Source organism: Cryptomeria japonica, chromosome 5 (assembly GCF_030272615.1).
Source record: "Cryptomeria japonica chromosome 5, Sugi_1.0, whole genome shotgun sequence".
NCBI classification, from domain to species: domain Eukaryota; kingdom Viridiplantae; phylum Streptophyta; class Pinopsida; order Cupressales; family Cupressaceae; genus Cryptomeria; species Cryptomeria japonica.
Window position 1 is genome coordinate 328,571,409 of NC_081409.1, and position 16,109 is coordinate 328,587,517.

Below are 16,109 nucleotides of genomic sequence, written 5' to 3' on the forward strand. Positions count from 1 at the left end.
CGTTTGTTCTACCTATGTATCTTTATGTGGTTCAACCTTAATATCAAAATGCATTATTTTGTAAGGCTTCAACTAAGGTTCATCATTTTAAAATTCTTTTAGCTCTTTGAAAATTACATCTTTAGAATATACCATTTTCATTACTACAAGATCCCAAAGTTTATAAACCTTAATGTTTTCGCCATAACCCACAAAAACACACTTGTTAGCTCTAAAATCAAGCTTAAAACATTTTTCTTTAGGAACATGAACATATGTGTCACTGCCAAAAATTTTGAAAAGAGAAATTGATGGTCATTTATCTATCCATACCTCATAGGGAGTTTTATCAACAAGAGTAGAAGTAGGTAATTTGTTAACTAGATAACAAGTAGTGTGAACTACAACCCAAAAATGTTATTCAAGATTTGCACTACTCAACATGCTTCTAGCTCTATCCATAAAAGTCCTATTCATCCTCTCTACCACTCCATTTTGTTGTGGGGCATATGAAATTGTTTTTTGCTTATGTTCTACCTATGTATCTTTATGTGGTTCAACCTTAATATCAAAATGCATTATTTTGTAAGGCTTCAACTAAGGTTCATCATTTTAAAATTCTTTTAGCTCTTTGAAAATTACATCTTTAGAATATACCATTTTCATTACTACAAGATCCCAAAGTTTATAAACCTTAATGTTTTCGCCATAACCCACAAAAACACACTTGTTAGCTCTAAAATCAAGCTTAAAACATTTTTCTTTAGGAACATGAACATATGTGTCACTGCCAAAAATTTTGAAAAGAGAAATTGATGGTCATTTATCTATCCATACCTCATAGGGAGTTTTATCAACAAGAGTAGAAGTAGGTAATTTGTTAACTAGATAACAAGTAGTGTGAACTACAACCCAAAAATGTTATTCAAGATTTGCACTACTCAACATGCTTCTAGCTCTATCCATAAAAGTCCTATTCATCCTCTCTACCACTCCATTTTGTTGTGGGGCATATGAAATTGTTTTTTGCTTAACAATTTCTACATGCTTATAATAGTCATAAAAAACCCTAAAGCAAAAACTCACCACCATTATCCATTCTTAAAATATTTACTTTTTTATCTATTTGTTTCTCAACAAGTGTTTTAATTTCTCTAAATATATTAAAAACAACAAATTTTTCCTTCAAAAAGTAAATCCATAAATATCGAGAATAATCATCATTGAAGAAACATAGTAGCAAGACTTTCCAATATATGGTACATCCACAAGACCAAAAACATTACTATGAATTACCTCCAAAACTCGTTTGGCTCTATTACTTCTAGAATTAAAAGATACTCTATGTTTCTTTCTATACACAATCTTCGTAGAAATCAAAATTAGCAAAGTAACTTGACAAGCCAACAACCATCTTTTTATTTATGAGGGTTTTAAGACCCTTTTCTCCAATATGGCACATCCTGTGGTGCCATAATTTACATTATACAAAGTTATCAATTACATTAACAAAGTTACAAAAAGTAGAAGCATCACATCTAAATCTTCAGATCATGAGTGGCAATAAGGGCATCAAGAAGAAAGGAGATAGGTAAAAGTAAAGTGGCAACAAGGGCATCAAACTATAGATCATCTAAAAAAGAACCATTAATTGCAAGAATAAGATTATCCCAAGATTCAGGTAGTGAACATAATAATAGAATACATTTATGCTCCTCCTCTATCTTTCTATTAATTGACTACAACTAACTCAAAATTAGATCAAATGAATTCAAGTGTTTTGCAATTGAATCTCCATCATTCATTTTAAGATGGTCTAAATTTCTTTTCAAAAATAACTTGTTAATGAGACTCTTAGTTTGTTAAATTTCTCTAATTCTATTTCATAATTTATACGTAGTACTCTCATTTAAAACATTTAATAGAACAAAATCAAATAAACACAAACAAAAAATGTTGCAAGCCTTTTTATCTAATTTCTTCCAATCGTCATTAAACATACTATCTAGTTTCTCCTCTTTATAAACAACAATCCATTGATCTCTTTCTTCCAAGAGATCCTCCATCTTTACCTTCCAAAGCTCACATCCAAAACCATTGAACTTTTCAATGTCCAATCGAAATGAGTTAGCCATGATCTCTTATTGCACTGAATCTAAAACAAAAAATAACACAAACACACTCCCACTATAGTAAAATATCCAATCAAGTACTCTAAGAAACATGTCCCCTTCTCAAATCAAGCCAACTTGACTCTGATACCAAATGTTGAAAACAAGATAAAATTTTATAATGGAATCATGCTAATAATTTTACGCATCCAAAGAAACAGATAGCAATAAATCATAGATGGATATGGATGATAAAATAAAAAAAAAGCATAACTCAATAATCACGTGGAAAAACCCTTTCAAAAAAAAACTCCACACCCAAAAAGATCCAAGACTTGTATTAATCCTTCAAATGAGTTACATCAATACAACTTCTCTCTCTAAATCACTGCAACACTTTATTGCTTCAACAACCTATGAATAACATATGTTTCCTTCAACTCAAGCACTAAATAAATAAGCATGAAAAAAACCATAAATCACAAATGGATTCTAAAACCATTTGGTACGAATCACAAAAAATAGAAAAAAAATTTCCCTTTCAACTTGTGATTTTATTTGCCTTTTGAAAGATTTTCCTTATCTTATCAAACTTTCATGCTTTTACTATTTTGACAATTAAAAAACATCTTATAAGCTATCACAATTGTATTTAGAAACTTTCATGACAACTAAAATAGTAACTACAAAGTTGAGACATTTTCTCAACAATATGCATGGTTGCATGTGTAATCATAATTGCATATAAGGATTGTGCTTCATATCCTAGTTTTGACAATGTGTATGTTGATTTGGGGTACTAAAATTGTAGCCTTAATGCATTAATTTATTTGCCAATTGTAATAAACATGTTGGAGGAATATGTACGCATGAGTTTCCATTAGAATAATTAAAAATTTATATTCTTGCATAAGCCTTCATTCCTATGTAACATTTTGTCCAAGTGCCTTTGTCTATGCTGCCGCGCCTAGGCATTTGTTTAAAAAGCTATTGATTTTAATTTCTTATATATTTGACAATAGGTTTAAGCCTGTATATTTGATACCATGAAAATGATATTCTCCTATTTCCATTGTAGTTCATTTAAAAAGGAAATGTTTATTACAGTTCTCTAGATTCTTTTGATCATACAGTAACATTTAGACAGTCCTCTTAATCAGCATGACTGATTATTTTGTTTTTGTGTAGTCTTTTGTGTTAATCTTTTAATTGCCAAGACAACCCTTAAGTTTCTTAATCGATCTTGTAACCTTGAGGTAAGTTTGTTTCTATTAGTTTGATGAACCATCTACGATTCACTATAATTCACTTTTCATTTTGTCTTACACCCTATAGCAATCTAGATGAATTTCTCGATCCAAATACTTTCTCTATGATGTCCATTCGTGGATTTTGCCCAAGTTAAATAGATGTTCTCATTCCTTCATCATTCTCTCACTCCAAACTCTCCTCTCCGTGATAGGTCCTTGATTTATGAGTGATAGGGGCTATTTATTGAAGAATTTCGGTATGATGTCTTCTATAGCATATTAGCTTCCACTTTTTTATATTGACTATCTTTAGATAATTATTGATCTTTATATGGCTATCCTTGAAACCTTAAATTTAGCGTTGAAAGGAGATTTTATGATTTCATACGTAGTATATCCGCATTGGGAAAGATAGGCTGAACTGGCTATTGTTATTCTCTGGGTATTCAGTTAAGACTAATATTAATTAAATTGCTTTAAATGATTAATATAAATAAGTTATTATTCATCCTTCTTTGTGATTAAACATTTTTTTATGAAATTTGCTATTAGACCAAGTTGATCCTTACAATATCACACACTACCATTGTGCCAAAGGAAATTCAAAGTAGAAGTGCATGAAGATAAAGATCTGAAAAAAATGTTTATTTAAAGAAAAATAAATTTGTAGGAGTCTACCAAATATTTGAATAATAACCAAGTAAACATTACTAAGGTCAAAATTGTATTCAAGACCGGCAAAAAATCATTGTGGCATCTTGATACTTTTGTTACATCCTACATTACATATGCCCTCAGGTGTAATCAAGAAAGGAGCTGAAGCTGATTGCAAATATGGTGATTTGTCTATATAGGCAGAACGGCTGTTACCATTCCAGTATAAAATAAGTCTATTTGTACAAGCATGGGACCAAGTCTCACCTGCAAAATAGTTGAGAAATAAACTCAGAGATTGGTATGTATATGGAAATCAGGCTGTTTTTAAGAATGAAAGAGATTTCTTTAACACAAGGGAAAGCATGAATCTCTGAACTTGTGACAATTGCTAATCCAATATTCAAAGCTCTTTTACATAATGAAAACAAATTGTATAGCTTCTGCCGAATTATATTGCACTTGTGGGATTTACTTCTGTAATGAATTAGTCATGCAGCATATATAGCTTAAGCATATCCTTCCTAAGGGTTCAAAGGACATCAGTGGTTATGTATGTATAAGAAGTTACTGCCAAGTATGTTGTCTACAAGCCATTCAAAATTTTTGGAAATTAGCATAAATGGGAAATGTCATAAAATCTTTCGACTACAAATAAATTTGTTTTGCTTACAGAAGGATGAAAAATTTCTTTCAATCATTAAAGCTAACAAACAATTACAAAATAAGACCTGTTATAGGAGCAACCTGAAGAAAAGCATGTAAGTTTAGAACACACTATTGGTATTGTTAAGAATTAAAAGTTTACAGAACATAAACCCTTGATATAATTGAAAGTACTTAGGAGAAGCAAAAACAGAGATAGATTTAACCCAGTGGAATTAAACATGGAAATGTTGGAGATTGACAACCAGATGACTGCATACAATAGAGAAGAAATGGACGTATAGTACAATGGCCATTGAATGTATAGAAAAAGCCTGTTAGGGAGAGAGTAGATTGTATTTTTAATCATATCTTCTATTTTCCTTTCCCTCAACCTTATTTCTGTATAAATGCAAGAAATGTCATTAAGAATCAATGACAATTCAAAGAGATTTTTGGAGTAAATCCATTACATAATGCTAATAAAATACTCATATAATTGTCAAAGGTGTTGACCTTAATTGGTTAAATCATTGGGTTCTCACCATGGAGACTCAAGTTTTAATCCCCAAAGTGACATCTAAATTGAAAATCTAAGTTTTGACTCTTGGTCTTCCATTGTTGACTTCTAATGTTGATTTCTAAGTTGTAATCTAATTTTAATATCTAAGTGTCTCTTAAACTTCTCATGTTGATAACTTGATATATCAAAGTGCCTCTTAGACTTCCCATGTGGATATATAAGTTGAAAATGTAATGTTGATTCCTATGCTGAAATAGCTGTTGGCGTTACTGCTGGGGGGAAGGAGGTACCCTTGTAATGGCCTCCACCAGTTTGGGCCAACCTAAAAAATTTATGAATTGAAAAAAGAACTTTAATTTGTGATGTTGAATTGCCTGGCTCTCTGAATTCTTGCTTTTTATGCAAAAGGAATGGTCATCTCAGGAAAGACTGTCCTAAAACCAGATTAAGGCCAGAAGGTGTTTTTGAACTCAGTAGTAAAAAGCCAGTGGAAAACAATCCCCCAAATTGGGATGATACTACAAAAAATATCAATAACCTAAACAAGGAAAATAGGCTGATTCTAAGGGTAAAGATAATTCCCTCAATAATTTGGAAAACCCATTGTTTGATGGGACATTGAGGTTATTAGAGTCAAGGACTCCTCTGCTCCGAAGCCCATCTCAATGGATGTCCCAAGGCAAAAATAAAAACTTCCTTCGGGTCCTAAAAATGCTCAGCAGTTGGCCTTAGAAACCATACAGGCTAGAGCAGAAAAAGAAGAGAAAAAAGCAATAGGATCCTCTGACAAAGAAGTGGTAAACTCAGTCCTAGTCAGAAACTCTAACCTCAAATTGGGTGATGAACATTTCGAAAAGGAGATGGTATGGTCTTGTTTTAATCCTCTGTTCTCTGGTTCAGATATTGATAACTCACTCCCACTTCAAAAACTGACTCCTGCAAAAGAGGATAATAAAAAGAGGAAGTCAAATGATAGACCTAAGAACTCTGATTCTAGTAGTGAAAAGAAATATGGCTAAAAAAGGTAAAGCAGAGAAGATCCCAAAGTGTTTACCCCTCCTCGATGTCTGGCTTTCTCCTATTGAGTCCTCCATTGTTTTAGATTCCACATTTCTAGTGAAAGAAACTTCGGGTCTCTTCCTTTAAATTGAATAGCACCTTGCTTGATGATCAAGATTGTCTTTCTGGCCTTAGAGTTGCTACCTCATTATCCAAAAGTCTGAACAAGAACCTTAGCCCTATTGAAAAGTGAGACTCCTTGGTGACAATTTGGAAGAATCTATTTTAAGTGGTTGGCAAAAAGAGAGCCATGGACAAGAACAAAATAAAACACTTTCGGCATCAGAAATTACTCCTATATGAGGGTCAGTTACATGCCAACAATGCTGATATCCACATGGAAGCAAACCTTGTAAGGATAAAATCCCTATTCAGAAAATTGCAAAATTACAGATTTCAAGGACAAAGAGTTAAAGCTAGGATGAATTGACTCCATGAAGATGATAGAGGTTCCAAGTATTTTTTTAATTTGATCAAACACAACCAAAAAATGGAGATTGGTCCTATAGCAGACAATGGGTCATCCTCTAATGCTCCCACATTCATGAAGGAGGCATTCCGATCCTTTTTCCAGAAGCTTTTCTCCTTAGAAGAGGATGGTAGAGCTAAAAAGGCTAGAGGCCCATGCCTTAAAATGATCCCTAAGAAAGTTGGCTCAAAGGAAGCCAAGGAACTAGATAAAGACATTTCAGCAGTAGAAATTGAAAACATTATCAGATCTTTGGCAAATGGAAAATCTCCTAGTATTGATGGGATTACTACTGAATTTCATAAAGCTAATATTAGTTGGAATAGGTTTGAACTATTGGAAGTGTTTAATGAAGCTTTTCAAAACAATTCTTTGGGACCTGTTGTGACCTTTCCCCACATCGCCCCATTGCAAATGGGGACCCCCTCATTTTCGCTCACCTGATCGTTTGCTTTAGGTCTAATGTCTTTGTGACTTTACCAATATCAAGTGTTGAAGGACAATGCAAATAAACTAAACATCACCAAGTTTAGAGTGTCATCAATTTTTAGGGTTTCTGTCTTGCCAGTTTTGAAAGAAAGGCTTGCGTTGAAAAGAGAATCTTTCAAAGGGCCTACCAGTGAAATTTGAGTATTTTTTGAGAACTTTCGATTTTTAGCAATGTCTATTTTTAGAAAGTTTCACTGTGGCCACAATTGGCCTGATTTTGCATTTGGACAAAACTTTATGTTTTAAAGGGCCTACCAATGAAATTTGAGCATTTTTTGAGAACTTTCTATTTTTAGTAGTGTCTATTATTAGAAAGTTTCACTGTGGCCCCGATTGGCCTAATTTCGCATTTGGACAAAACTTTCTATTTTTAGAAACATGAGAACATTGACTATAAATGGAACAGATATCCAGATTCAAGTCCAGTAGAACGGAGATGAAATGTAGAGCGTAAAAGAAGTGAAAACGAAAAAATCCTCCTCCAGACCAAAAGTGCACCCGAGAGTGGGAATTCTCATCGAAGGAGGAATTTGGCAAAAACGGAAAAATTCTGCTCCAGGCCAAAAGTGCGTCTAGGAGTAGAAATTCTCATCGAAGGAGGAATTTGGTGAAAACGAAAAAACCTCTTCTAGACCAAAAATGCACCTAGGAGTGGAAAATCCACTCCAATTTTCCGGGAGGAAAATCCTTCTCCCTAGTAAAAGTGTGCCCAAGGAAGACATACAACGTGGAACAAGAAATAATTAATATTTTAAAGTGTTTTTAAATGGTTTTGGGGCGTGGGGTCTACACATGGAGAAAAAATTAATTATTTTTTTGAATAAAATTGATTAACCCTAAATGAAACTAGTTGTTTCCCCTTTAATCGGCCAATAAGATGAATAGGTGCAAATTCAAGAGGCAAAATATTGCCTATAAAAGTAAGTTGGTAATTCATTTTAACCTCACAACTTGGAAATTCACAACCATAAGAGCAGGTGCAACTTTGGAAAGAAGGATAATTTGGAGCAAATTTGACCAAGGTGTTTTTTCTTCTTCATTGTTTTAAGTATGGAATTCCTTCTTGGCAAGATTATTTATTTTCTTAGTTTGGAATTCCAGGTATGCAAAAATTCTAGCCAAAATCACGCTATGGACTTGTTCATTTGTCCTTGCAGTCAAGAATTTTGATTTTATATTTTATTAATCCTTGTGATGAAAGATTAAACCATAGGGAGGATTAATAAAATTTCCAAGTTTAAAAAGAAATGATTTTAACATTATTTATCCTTGGAATTCTAGGAAATTGAATTGCGGAAGTCAAGGTCACAACATAGTCCAGACAGTTGCTGATCAAGAAGGAAATGAAAGGATTTCTTCTCGAATCCAAAATCCAATCAAAGTGGGAAAATGTTGGCGACATCAACTTTGGGACGTTCAACTTAGAAGATTTTAGGCGAAGGATGTTCGGGCATGATGGCATAGTCCCTTTGGCGGTGGCGCGAACAATAGTCCGCAGTGGAATTGTCCATGCAGTTGGATTTCCTCCTTCCATCCAATGTCCAAAATTGATCATTGAATGTGCGAAACACTACAATCTAGAGAGAAGAACGATCTCAACTCCTGATGGAAAGTTACTGGCTAACCTCACTCCAGGAACGATCTCAGAGGCATTTGGAATCACCACATACTGTTCTATGGAGTACAAGAATAAAGAGAGAGCGTTGAAGTTCTACCACGTAGGAGCAGATGAATGTGCAGCTACTGTCAACCACAAGTGGATGGAGAAGCCTAAGCCTCATCATTCTAAATTGCCAAGACAACTCATCAGAATGTACTTCAGGCATGCCAAAACAACTCATTAGAATAGACTTTAGGTAGGAATACAATGATCTGGTGGTCCTGATGAACAGACTCATGGGAAGTTAACATGCTTATGCCTATGAACCATGGATGTTCTTCTACATAAGTGATACAAGGAATTAGAGTTATAAACTGGTCCAAATTGATAAGTGACAACTTGGATGAGCATCTAAGGAACTTGGAGCAAACTTGTTCTTTCTACATTAGTTCATACTTAGTCTACTTGATTGCCAGAAACAAAAATTTGATGGGCTCATATGCCAGTGACTGATTGGACCAGGTGAAGGAAAGTTCACAGTATATGAATGCTTTCCTCAGTTACAATTGACCAACACTATTCATTACAAGAGAGTGAACAATGAATTTTCAATGCATATTGTTCGGAGTCTACAAGGAGGTTTTCACAAGTGGTTATCTTCAGAGGCTAGAAAATTGGTGGAAAAGTATGGTGCATGGTTCATCCAATTTACCAAGTTCACATATATCAGAGTCCAAGGGTTTGATGGCAATCCTCTTCAGTTACCAAGATATCCAACTGATAAAATAATCCTATTGGAGGTAACAAGGCAGTTGACAATATATGACAAAATTTAGAATAAGAAGAAAAAGCAAGGATTACAATTTCGCTTCATCATGGGAGATTCATATGAAGTTTGTCCATCACTTTCAACAACCGAGAAGTTAGCTGAGGAGTTGCAGTTCTACAAACTCACCACATACATAACGAGGACAAACTTTGATCCTTATAACAAGATCGGGACTGCGGATGGCTGGAGACGTCAGCACAGAGCACACATGGAAGATTATTGGGCAAATGCCAAAGATAATTTTGAGATTAGAAAAAGAATGTTTTCTAGACTACCATTGAAGCTAGTGCAAACATGCGAACTCTTCTCAGTGCCTGATCAGTTAGGAGAAGATGAAAATAGAGTGCACCCAAACTTTGAGAAGGAAAAGAACAAGCCCATTTTTCCACCAAATTGGACCGATCCAGAGATATTTGATCTTGATGCCTTTGATAGGACAAGTGACTAAAAAAACCAAGAAATGGATTAAAAGGTAGGTTAGCAAATTCCAGGCCCAAGGTACCCAATTGACATATGATTTGATGGGCGATCCTGAATCACGATCCACTTAGGATGGGATCACTGACAAAACACAGGATGATTCGGTTGAACATGAACAGGGCCAACAAAAAGTAATAGTCAAAGGAAAGGTAAGGAGATTGCCGAAAGTTCGAGTTCAAGGAAGGCAAAGATGCAGAATACACCAAGTACAAGACCAAACTCGATGAAGAAGAAGAAGACAATGACACCTCAATCATCAACAAACAGTTCTCCATGCATAGAAGAAGTGGACCTATTCACAAGAGAAAAGATATCTCGACCTAGGAATGAAAGCCAAATGGAGATTGAGTCTTGTGTACCTAACAAGCAAAGTGACATGCTTCCATGGAGCCTCTCCACCAAGGAAACGTTCAATAGGAAGCTTGTCAGGATAAAGATTTGGATATCATGGATTTCTTTGACTAGTATGATACGACAATAGAAGTGGGAGGCTTGGGGGATCTCAGTTTTCCCTTTTCCAGTGGAAATTTCCTTGAAGATGAAACTTTACCAAGACAGCAAGAACAGATGGAAGTGCATAATCAGTCATCAAAAATACCAATGTGGATAAAAGATTGAATGAGAAAAAATCCAAAAGAGGATGGCGATCTAGTAGCAGAATTGGAAGAACTCCTCAACTAGATAAACAGTTCAAAAGACAAGAAGACAACCAAGAAGTTCTCCTGAATGACAAGAGGAGGATCAGGATCGAAAATTCTACATGTTGTAGTTCTTAGAGTAGACAAGACAAGGGATGAAATCACTCCAGAGGAGTATGATGTAACAAAGATTGATTTAGGACCTGTTGTGACCTTTTCACACATCGCCCCATTGCTAACGGGGACCGCCTCTTTTCCAGCTTCCTGCGTTGTTAGGTTAGGGTTTTGGCTACTGAGTGGGCAATTTTGCGTTTCCCGTGCCCGAGTCTCGGAATTTTGATCATGCCTAGTGTCGTCTAGGGTTTTTGAAGTGTTAGGATCAAGTTGCAAAAGATGATATTTTTAATGATCCTAAGTTTTGTCTAAGTGTTAGACCTATTGAACGTTAACGTGTTTTTAAACACGCGCATCAAATGGTTTTAAAGTGCCAAGGTATTCACAGACCTTTTGGAGTTGTTTTCTCGCTCCTAAGGTAATATTTAAGTTGGTTTCGCACTTTATTCCAATATTTTCCTAGCGTTTCGCTCTTATTTTTGGAAAATTAGTCTGGGTCCAGTCAAATTTAAAGTCGCTGAGTGATTTTGAGTGGTTAAAATGATAAAATCCTAAGGGAAATCCTTATTCCAAGGGTTAAAGGGTCAAAATCCATGCTAGAGGTGATTTTCCCCTCACATTCCAGACTACCCAACCCATTCCCCCACTCAAAATCCATACTACACATGGGTTTCCCCTGGAATCCATACTGGTCACTAATTTCCCCCACTATTTATCCATACTACCATCGAATTTCCCCTAGAGGTGCTAAAATTTGGCTAAGTGTAAGGATTTATCCAGACTGCCATCAATTTTCCACCAGGAGTGCGGACTGGAGTGCAAGGATAATTCCATGCCTGGGTCGATTTTCCACCAGGATTTTTGTGACAACTAAGTAAGGATTTTTGTCCGGATTTTCATCCAGACAGAGGTCGATTTTCCCTTGAGCATTTTTGTAAGGATTTTTGTCCGGATTTTTATCCAGACGGATCGATTTTCCACTGGGAACATTATGAAGAGTTTTGAGTCCGGATTTTCATCCAGATTGAGGTCGAATTTCCACCAAGGAGGTATTTTTTCAAGTTAAGTGAGTTTTGAGTGTGGATTTCTGTCCAGACACGCATCGAATTTCCCCTGGGGGGTGATTTTTGCAAAATGAGTGCATTTTTGTTTGGATTTTTGTCCAAACTCATATTGATTTTCCCCTGGTATGGTTTTTTGTGTGCATTTTGATGAAGTTGGGCATGGATTTTTGTCCAAGCATGGGTCGAATTTCCCCTATGGGGCGAATTTTGACACTTCAGTGATTTTTTGAAGGGATTTTTTAATCCCAACCTATAGCGATTTTCCCCTGGAGGCTTTATTTTGGATTTAAATTGGAATATTTTAACATATAAGCCCCATTTTGATTGCTTTTAAATAATTATTAAATGATTATTTAAAATTTAAAAGCAAATTTAATAACTTGCAATAATTATTAAATGTTTGAACCTTCTAGAAGCAAGTTAGGGTTTCATCAAGCAAGTATTTATACAAGTGTTTTTTTATCCCACATTGCTTGTGTGGTAAAAGTTGGAGGTGAAAGCAAGTATATGAGAGGAACTTCAACATTATTTTATTATTATTTCTGCCAGGTGTCTCCATGAAAACGATTTTTCTCCAAGTTGGGCGAATTTTTTTAGCAAGGCGTTTTTGTGAAGTGTGGGATTGAGGATTTATTTTCCTCCATTTTTTCCAGCTTGCTGATCTATTCCTCCTTGGCTGCCATTAAAGACCAGTTTCAGATTTTTGATTTTGCTAATTTTGGCGATTTTTTCCAAATTTAGCAATTTTTGGTAAAAGTTGGCAAATTCATGATTAGAGACTTGGACGATTTTTCCTCCACCATTTTTGCTGCTATTCAGACCTTCATTGCTGCAGATTGCTGCCATTAACAACAATTTTCAGAATTTTGAAAATTTCGATTTTTGCTAAGGAAGGTGATTTTTTGTGTTTGGGGTATCCAACCCCAACTTGGGCGATTTTTCCAGATTGCTGCCATCCTTCATTGTTGCAGATCAAGGCTGCCATTGACATCAATTTTCAGAATTACATTTTGGCGCTAGACTTGGGGAAAATTCGATTTTGCTTGGGAGGTGTTTTGGTGCCATATTTTGATGATTTTCATGCATGTTTGGTGGCTACCATCACTTCCAGCCTGCTGATTCGCTTCAGATCTGAGGTCAGAAACTCCATTGTTAGACGGTTGTCCTCAAAAATTTTCATTTCCAGCCACCTAACCAATTTTGGCGAATTTGCTTGGGGCTGTTTCCTTAGCAATTTTTCATCATTTTCAGGGATTTAAACCACTTTGCAAGGTGCTGGTAAGTCTGAAGTGTTCGATTTTCAGACTTGTCCTCAAAAAACTAAATTTTACCAGCCATACTTACATTCCGGAAAATGATTGTTTTATCAATAAAACTGATTTTTATTGATTTTATGCACATTTTGAAGACTACAACATGTTTTTGAAAGTCTAATTTTTCAAGTTGTCTTCAAAATTTTGACCTCCATTGTTGACTACGGAAGGTGTCTTCAGACATTCATTGTGTGAAAACACAACCTTTCACACCTTTCCTAAGTCATCATCAATCCGGTATACTCTTTTGCATTCTTTGCTTGCATATTTTCTAAGCATAAGGAGGTATAAATGAAATTTTATGGAAGGCTTCCATGCCTTAGTGTTGTCACACTTTGAACGTAATTGCTAAAATTTACCAAGTATATGGATTATTTTCCTGACTCCATGCTCTAGACTAGCTAAATCTTTAGAAAGTCAGGAATTTTATTACAAGTATTTATTTTTATCCTAGGACTAACTTCCAGCTTCGTACAGGTGCGATGTCAAAATCAGGAAACAAGGAAAGGAAAGAGCTGCTGAAGACTGGATTTTATCCAGAGTTTAAGATTTCATCCAGATGGAAGGAGATTACTGATACCAACATGCATTTCCTGGACTTCGACCAGATGCAGCGTCGGATGTTCGGATCTAGAGATCAGGTTCCTTCTCCAGCATATGCGAATATTGTGAAGAGTGGCATTTTCCATGCCGTTGGGTTTCCACAATTCATACAGTGCAGTGAGTTGATCCTGGAGTGTGCACGATGTTACGATCCACTCACAAGAATGATCAAGAGTCCCAAGGGCGTTGTCATCGCCTACCTTGCTGAGGATGCCATTGCTGAGGTGTTCGGAATTCCACGTGGAACAGACATGAAGGATGTGACCAAGGAGGATTATGCAAACAAATACACGAAGAAGATGGGTGTATGCAAGAGTTTAATTAATAAAGAGTGGATGATTGAACCAAGGAATCATCATTCCAAGGCTCCCAAGACACTTATGTGCATAGATTTTAAGGAGGAATATAGTGATTTGATATTCCTACTCAACAGAGTGATGGGGATGCCGCAGGGAGCAATATTTCATGGATGGATGTTCTACTTCATCCAGGATTGTCTTAGAGGAACACTAGTGAATTGGTCTAGGATCATAAGCGACAATTTGGATTTTCAGCTGAGGAATGTAGAGCGGTCCAAGTCATTCGCCATGACTTCCTACCTGGTGTACTTGCTTGCACGATTTGTTTCATACAGAGGACTAATATGCAAAGGTGAAGTCGGGAATGGGCAAGGACAAGTTAAGAGTTATGAATCCTACCCCCAATTGAGTATGCACAGAATTGAAGACTACAAGAGAGTGAATGATACATTCACTATGTACATCACACGGATGCTCAGGGCGGAATCCACAGAAGATTGTCCAAGGAGGCAACAGAGTTAATAGAAAAATATGGATCGTGGTATATACAGTTCCCCACTTTCACATACCTCAGGATTCATGGGTTTCAATCTGAACTCTACAGACTTCCTAGGTATCCAACTGACAGAATGATATTGTTGGAAGTGGTAAGACAGCTTCTAGAGTTCGATGTTATCCAAAGAGAGAAGCACAGGACAGGAATGATATTCCCAAATTCAGTTGGGAAGATGTTAGAGGTCTGCCAATCCGCCATAGCTGCCAGCACTGCAGGTGAGGAGATTGCATTCTACAGATTTGCAACATACAAGAAGAGAGAAAGATTCGATCCAGACAAGAAGGTCGGAAGGATCAGAGGAGAGAAGTTCACTCATAAGGTTGACATAGAGGATTATTGGGCTAACTTGATGGATGAACAAGCAGTGAAGAGAAGAATGTGGTGCAAAATGTCAGTGGATTTCATGAGGAAGTGTGGACTTTTCCTCATCCCTGATCAGATATTAGATGATAGAGATCATACACACCCACATTATGAGCATGAAATGAAGAATGCAATCCTATTGCCAAATTGGTCAGAGTCAGAAGAGACTGACCTGAATGTATTGATGAGAGAAGTCTTGAATTTCTCCTGCACATGGGTAGATATCCAGATGAATAAATTAGTTGACATGGGTGTTCCCTTCACTTATGAAAGGATGAAGCCGGAAGAGTCTACTTCCGAGGATGATCAGAGGACTGTCAGTGATGTCAGGATTCATGCAAACGAACAGAGTCAAGTTCCCAAGAGAAGGAAGAACATGCCTGGAGAAGTCAAGGCTAGAGGGAAGAAGATTGAGGATGTGAAGAAGAAACAGAAGACTATCACTCCACTTATCATTCCTTCACCCCCTCCCAGTGTCTCATCAATCGAAGTGATTGAAGTAACAAAACAGAATAAGGAGACTCAACAGTGTTCCAACACAGTGATACTACCAGAGAATATTCAGGAGTTCTATGCCACAGTGACATCTACACCTCCTGATGAGAATAATGATCAGCCGAAATCCCCTACTGTCCTTTTGGAAGTTAGCTTGGGAAATGAAGTATATGATTGGACTAAGGATAATCCTGATGATAATGAGGATGTTATCTCGGCATTGAAAGGACTGGATCGAGAAGTATGTCTTGATGATGGTATGGAAATGGCCGCTATTCCTGAATGGCTGAGGAGAAGCATGGAGAAAAGTAAACAAATGATAGAGGTACAGCCTATTGATGATATTGATGACTACCTAGCTAGGAGTGCTAAGAAGAAGGAGCCCAAGAGAGCGGAGATTTTGTCGCACATAGCTAGAGATGAGACAGGAATGCGGATTGCGCAGATTGCTGTTCCTAGAGCCGGCGTGACAGCGGACACTGCTACTCCCATGGATTTCCAGATCACTTCAGTCGCCCTTGGTCGTCCATCCGCAGGGCAGGAATTCCAGGAGATTGGTGACAACCTCCAAGCAAT

General features: G+C 36.4%; 1 protein-coding gene and 1 long non-coding RNA gene across 3 annotated transcripts in view; one reads left to right on the forward strand and one right to left on the reverse strand.

Annotated features, from left to right (window-relative positions):
• The first annotated feature begins 3,440 nt into the window (after positions 1-3,440).
• The window catches only part of LOC131876341 (uncharacterized), a 40,686-nt gene continuing 28,017 nt past the window's right edge, over positions 3,441-16,109 (forward strand). Inside the window, exons 1-2 of the long non-coding RNA XR_009372617.1 lie at positions 3,441-3,597; positions 4,139-4,295. This is a non-coding gene — a long non-coding RNA (uncharacterized LOC131876341). The remainder of the gene's footprint in view (positions 3,598-4,138; positions 4,296-16,109) is intronic.
• LOC131062195 (DNA repair protein RAD51 homolog 3) overlaps positions 3,961-16,109 on the reverse strand; it is a 205,242-nt gene continuing 193,093 nt past the window's right edge. For both annotated transcript variants that reach the window (XM_057995885.2, XM_057995886.2), the window contains exon 9: positions 3,961-4,261. In XM_057995885.2, the coding sequence (XP_057851868.2) occupies positions 4,086-4,261 (176 nt within the window). In that variant the 3' untranslated portion in view covers positions 3,961-4,085. The remainder of the gene's footprint in view (positions 4,262-16,109) is intronic.